Source organism: Camelina sativa, unplaced genomic scaffold (assembly GCF_000633955.1).
Source record: "Camelina sativa cultivar DH55 unplaced genomic scaffold, Cs unpScaffold00517, whole genome shotgun sequence".
Lineage (NCBI taxonomy): Eukaryota > Viridiplantae > Streptophyta > Magnoliopsida > Brassicales > Brassicaceae > Camelina > Camelina sativa.
The window spans coordinates 1-6,632 of NW_010921718.1; the positions used below are offsets into that span (position 1 = coordinate 1).

At 36.1% G+C, this 6,632-nt stretch overlaps 1 protein-coding gene across 2 annotated transcripts; it reads right to left on the minus strand.

Annotated features, from left to right (window-relative positions):
* Positions 1 to 2,025: 2,025 nt before the first annotated feature.
* On the minus strand, positions 2,026 to 5,624 carry LOC104773321 (hepatoma-derived growth factor-related protein 2). 2 transcript variants are annotated; one of them, XM_010497900.2, is made up of 12 exons: positions 5,484 to 5,624; positions 4,980 to 5,405; positions 4,401 to 4,711; positions 4,197 to 4,274; positions 4,001 to 4,103; positions 3,819 to 3,907; positions 3,578 to 3,689; positions 3,367 to 3,420; positions 3,229 to 3,277; positions 3,039 to 3,139; positions 2,835 to 2,950; positions 2,026 to 2,448 (listed from the first exon to the last, which is right to left on the minus strand). In XM_010497900.2, the coding sequence occupies exons 2-12, from the start codon at positions 5,388 to 5,390 to the stop codon at positions 2,085 to 2,087; spliced, it is 1,788 nt and encodes a 595-aa protein (XP_010496202.1). In that variant the 5' UTR covers positions 5,391 to 5,405; positions 5,484 to 5,624; the 3' UTR covers positions 2,026 to 2,084. The 2 variants fall into 2 exon arrangements, with proteins under 2 accessions (XP_010496202.1, XP_010496203.1); XM_010497901.2 differs by having other exon boundaries at positions 4,980 to 5,423.
* Positions 5,625 to 6,632: the final 1,008 nt, after the last annotated feature.

The following is a 6,632-nucleotide window of genomic DNA, read 5'->3' on the forward strand; positions in this document are numbered from 1 at the left end:
TCTTGTAGTTTATTTTCTGCATTTTACATTTTCTTCCTAGGATTTTTAGTGACAAACAATCTTTACATTTGTTTTAACTTAGATTCATATGCATATCTTAATTGTTCACAAACACTCATTTAGGATTGATACCTCTTGTACTGCAATAGCATAAGGGGAATTGAAACACCCATCCATCATTCCATTCATATCTCACCATTGCATACATCATTCACACACCACTAATTAAATCTTGTTTCATCTAATAAGATTAAAAATAGTAGTAACTTCCACAAGAAATATAATCATAAATTAAGTTTTTGTGATAGTAATAGAATTCAGACTAGATAGTCTACATATGCATAATTTTCCATGTGAGGTGCAGAATAGCTAGCTTGGAGGGACTTGAAGGTGGTCCTGGTTTTTAGAAAGACTTTAATGATTTTAGTAATTGATGTTGCTCGCTCGAGGTGACTTGCGATCATTCATATTCTTCAAACGTATTTTTCATTTAGTTAAGGTTGTGTTATATATTGGTTTGTGATTTAAATAAAGTTTTAATAATTTAAATGTTATGTAGAATCTGTTGTTATTCAATTAGGATTTTGTTGTATCTTTTTATAAAGTTTTGTGTTATTCAACTAAAACAAAAGAATCTAAAATTGTTAATGAATTGAATTATTATGTTATTAGTTTATGATTCTATACATTTTTTTCACAAGTCATAAAAAAAATCATTAAACTACAGAAATTGTTTGGGAGACGTTTTGTAAAAAAAGTAATCAACAAAGTTATAAAAAACTCTAACAATTCTTCAAAAAATTTTATTTATCAAACATAATATCTCTTTATATCATCCATAGAAGAAACACGAGAATTCGGATATTCCTATCACCTTCCCACACGCGCGCGGATGCCATTCCATAGGAAGAATTCAATACTCTATATAGTCACTAAAAACTGAAAGAAAGTTTCGTTGGAAACTAAGCCATACCAAACCATTAGTAAAATATATATATATATCAAGATTTGATAGGATCGTATTCTCAAGGTTAAGCCTTCTCAAGATTGAGATGATGATCTCAAAGGCATATTCGTTGCCGCTCGCTGCTCTTCTTTCTTCTTAGTAATATGATGTTCAATATGTACATGATCATCACATGCATTACGACGGTATCTGTACTCATCATCGTCTTCACCCACCAACTAGCTACGGTGGCTCCAACGGCAATGGAAAGTAGATTCTCCATCTTCTGTGTCCTCGCTGCCACATCTCTATTTTTCCCGACCAAGTCTTCACCATCGTCGTGCTGCCGTTACAATTACAAACCATGATATCATAGTTTGCACTTTTCGGTAATTACTTGTGTTCCAAGGCAGCGATCTTGAGAGACATTAACGCTCACGTATGTATGAATGCATCTCTTGACACGCCTTGAGCTGATTTTTCAGGTTCGGTCTATCCTTTGCCGCTTTTTCAGAATTCTTCAGGTGTGGTGTTTTCGTTTCTGGAATTTAGCTGTGAGCTCAGCGGTTTATCAAGCCAACCGGTTTACATAAACGAAATTGATAAGAGAAATCAAGAAATCCAAGATTGGATTTTAACAAGAATAATAGTGCTGCTTCATACCCTTCATATATAAGAATGTAGAGCAGTAGAGAAACAAAAATTCAGTAAAATTGATTAAAGGAATTACTTTTTCAAGTGATAAAAGTTTGATAATACTTTTTTAACCTTTAAAATATCATGTAGGAAGAAGGATTTTCTTGGTCGTACTTGTAGGAAATATACGAAACACTCTACCCATCCTCATTTTTAATTGGTCAATTAAAAAAAAATTGTTACTAGCCAACTTTTCCTTTTTATGTTATTATTCAGAGAAATATATGGAACGTATAAAAAGTATTAACTATGCAACATTAACTCAGATTTTATAATCTTACTAATTTGTATTAACTATTAAGCATGTGTCCAATCATGTTCACATGTAGCAGTTTGCAAATGAGAAAAAAAAAATTTCTGGGTAATGTTTTCAGTTTAAAGAAAAACTTCATTAGATACATATCTATATGGTCAACAAGTTACATGCAACAAGCTTTTCACTTCAAAGAAAGCTTCTTTGGAAATTCCCAGAAGAAAACTTGGACGCCAAACCTTCAGCCATACCCTCAGCATCAAGTTTCACCTTCTGTCTCCCGGCAGTGAGGTCGTTCTCACGGTCCCATGGCTTCCACGGATGTTTCCCCACCCACTCGTCCTTTTCGGTTTTTTCTTTTGATGAAGACAACTTCGTCTTCTTCTTCAGACGGCTTGAAGAAGAAGTAGACTCTTCTTTGTGCTTCTCTACCAGAGACTTTGCTCTTTTCTCTTTGTTATACTTGTCCACAAGCTCAGCATCCATGCTTCTTTTCATATTTTCCCCTTCGTTTGATGCAAGCGCACTCGCCTTGTTGTATGCCTCCAAGTAACTGATAAGAACACCAGAAGAGAACAAAAATAAGAACAAAGCTATGAAACTTCATAATTCCTACAATCGCAAAACAGAGAGATCTAATTTCTGAGAGGGCCACTTAACCAAATACCTGAACCCTTAAAAATCAACTATCCTTCAACAATCTGCAGAGACAGCCCTATAAAATCCAGCCCTTACTAACGTTCTTTAACCAACTCACAACAGCTACAATCCGCTGCATTCAGTCCTAGGCTAGTTATAGTAGACCTCTATAGCTTAAGTATGAGCAGCTGAACTTCTTCAAATAGAACCAATGTGATTTTTGCTTTTATTACAAAACAACCTCGTGAAATGTCGTTAACAAATGCGAGCGAAAGGTTGACAAAATTGGCGTTAACTTACTTCATCTTTGCTCTTTCAGCTTTGTCCATAGGAGTATCTGTCCAAGCTGTAGTGTCTCCGCGTCCTTCTCTAGCATTTCTGCTAAATGTTGTTGATTGTTGCACGGCCACTCCAACCTGCAGAAGAACCCGAGATACATATAAATTTTTACCCTAACCAATAGTTAAAAACCTTTTTCTACCAATGGAATTGTCGATCTCTCACCTTTCTTTCAGGCGGAAGGGTGGTCATCCACTCATCTCTTTTAGGTATAGGTTTAACCTCAGTTGCTGCCAGCAGCTCTGCATCACCTTCCATTGATATGCCTGAAAGCCCAAGAAAAACAGCATTATATTTTCATCCCATAAAGGGAAAGAGATTAGGGAGCCTGCATAACACAGTGACTCATCATCACCTTGAGATCTTCTCCATTGTGCTGCTTCTTGCATTGAGCGTAATTCAGCCTGCAGAGCAAGAATACCGTGTCTTTGTAAGCCAGACCAACAGATTTATCCCAAAAGATTACATAGATCAATCAGGCAGAATTACAAACCTTAAATGCCTCTTGTTCCTCTTTAAGTTTAATCTTGTCATCCATTGCTTTTCTCTGTAGACATTATACATTAGAGATATAAAACAAAGGGCAATAAAAGAGCTGGTATTAAGGGAATATACATAAATAGATGGTGAATGCCCACATGATTCAGTAAGTCTCTGAGAGCATATTGAAAAATAACCAGACATTAGATGATTCATTATCTCACCTTTTCTGGATCTTGTAATTCCTTGAAAGCTTTATTCAGTAAAACGAAAGCTTCCTGGGCTTGGGGATGAGAACATTTGTCTGGGTGAACAAGAAGAGACAGCTTCCAGTACCTACAAACCATAATTGTCTATATCAAATTATGCAACTGATTGCGTAAAATTGTGTAAAATGATTGAGCGCAGTTATTTAGTGACTAATAACCATTTTTCTTGATTCCAAAAGTGTAACAGAATCCATACCTCTTCTTCATATTATCAGCAGCCATATTGTGATTTACTCCTAAGACATCGTATGGACTATCAGGTTCAGCTTCCATAATCCGGGTCACCTATAAGGAGTATAAGATGCTACTCTAACGAATTATCAATAAAATTTGAAAACAAAGAACTGTATCTATATTGCCAGAAGGAAAACTATGAACCTCTTCAAATCGCTCTGCCTCGTTAGATGATGCAACTTCTGCAACAACAGCTGGTGGAGCAGGTCCAATGAAATATTCTGAATCTTCTGCTAGCTCAGCTTCTCTGAGGTATATTAATAAATATTGATTAAACGGTTTAATAAACATAAAATAATAAAGAATGATAATCTTAGAGCTAATAATCATTTAAAAGTACCTAAGTTCAGCTTGAGCTTCTGTTAGCTTTGCTGCAGCAGCAAGTAACTCAGCGGATGGCATTGCAGGTCCAATCACCCTATAATCAAATTATAACACCATCATGTTTTATCCTCTAGAGTCTATACCCACTTTAAGATCTAATAGGATAACTAATTAATATGAAGCACACTAGAAAGAACCACAAAGAGAAAGCGTGAATCACCTTTTCTTTGGACCAGCAACATCATCATCAGCTGAATTCGATCCTAAATCGTTCTCATCTGCCAAAACCTTTTCAGTCTTCTTTAATGGGACAGAATCATCACAGTTTTTCTCAACTTCTTCTTCTCCGCCTTTTATAAGATGCCCCACCAAATCTAAAGAAGGAGAAGCACCTGGTGGTAATAAAAAGACTCTATCACCACGTTCCTTAAGCTTTAAAGAAAGAAACAGCTTCTTCAACCGCTTCTTCAAAGCGCTCTCGGAAATACCCTTTATATCAACCGCTTGCCCATCATCTATCATTTTCAAAAGCTACAAAAAAGAACATAAACTCGATATATCAAAAAAAAAACAAAGACATTGGAGGCATAGCACTAGCAATTATTCAGATTCACTATAAAATACTACTAAGATCTAGTTCGGGGAAAGACGTATCATTTTCACCAGCTACACAAAAAGGTCATGAAATTCGAAATCTTAGCACATACAGAGATATTGGACATAAACATTCAGGTTTACCACAAATCCTACTACTCATAAACCAAACCTATCTAGAGTAAAGAAGTATCACATTCATTACCTGTTTCAAATCACTGCCAACATTAGGAAACTCCAAAAGCATCTCTTTTACCACAGTTTCAGGCTCATCCTGTGAACTCTCTTCATCAGAGATGGGATCATCAGAACCAGACTGTGACTCAGAATCAGACTCATAATCACGCTTCTTGCTCCTCCTCTTCTTCTTCATATCTCTCCTCTTTCTCTCCCTCCTCTCCATCTTCTTCCTCTTCTTCTCCTTCTCTCTCTTCCTCCGCTTCTCTCTCTCATAACTTCCTCCGTCACTTTCCCGCCGCTCCCTTTGCTTCTTCCTCCGTTTTCTAGAAGACGAATCAGACTCGTAGGAGCTGTATGACGAGAAAGACGAAGACGACGATGCTGAAGATGGAGTATCGTCTTCCAAATCAGCATCTCTCTTCCTATGCTTACCCATTTTGTTTCGATCACCATGAATTCAGATTTCAACCTATAAAGCCCCCAATCACAAAATTGAAACGAGAAAGTTAACTATTGACCTGTCTATTACCTTTCCTCTACTCCTCCGGCACCGTTGAGAACGAGAATTAACTTTTCCGGTGGAGTACTCCGTCCTAACCGGTATCTTTGTTCGTCTTTTAGGTCTGCTTGTGGAAAGAAGAGATGAGCTAAGATCGGCGACACAAGAAACTGCGTCGTTTAAACGAAATTAAAAATTAAACCCATTTATTTTGCATGTTATGGGCTATTTTTTAATGCTAAGCCCGTTTAGGCCCATAATAACATCCATATGAAGTTTATAAATTACGATCGTTGTAATTTTGCGATACTAGAAATAATTTAGTTTAGGAGCTTAGAAGTCTGACTACAAAATAAATTATTATACTGGTCCAACTCAGGACTACAAAAAAAATTATTTATATTAATTAAATAACCTATAGAGGCTCCACTTATAAGCATGAAAACTACCTAGCGGATAAGTTCGCAATCCGCAAATGGGTTTATGAAGAAAAATCAAAAAAGTCCAAGTTGATTCAAAATCAAATGAGCTCCAGTATTCAAGGAAGAGTTACCAGCTACTAGTTATCAGAATGATAAGAATGTCTAAGGCCAAAACAATGTTTGTTCTCTCTCCAATAATGCAAAACATTCAATTGAGGATGATTTTCATTTCTAATTTTGGTTCCTCTAAATACATACGCAAAGCCGACTTTCTTTTTTCCATATAATCTGGGACATCATCCAAATCAAACAAGTCATCTATCATTATAATTTAACCATGTTAGAAACTTAAAACAGCCCATAAAATCAGAGTACTTAAACTTACAAGAATGGAAACTTACATTATATACGTCCAAGTTTCCTCGACCTTGTTTAGGAACATAAGAGTCTGCTCTTGCAAAACTCACAATTGGAGTCAAAGGAATCTTTTTCGATATTCTTCAAAGAGTTTATAAAGCTCAGTCTCGAGGTGATTTATCTTTGCTTATGAAGTAAATAGATCAAATTCATCATAACAACGGTTCATGATACAAACATGGGAATCCACCCAATGATTTAATCAACGAAAGCAAATACTCGAAGCTTCGATGGTCGATGAGCAATGATAGAAATGGAAAATGGAGGTTTTGTTGAATGAATCCATAATCAACACACAAATTAAACAACCTGAATCGACAAGTTATTTAGCCCGCAAATC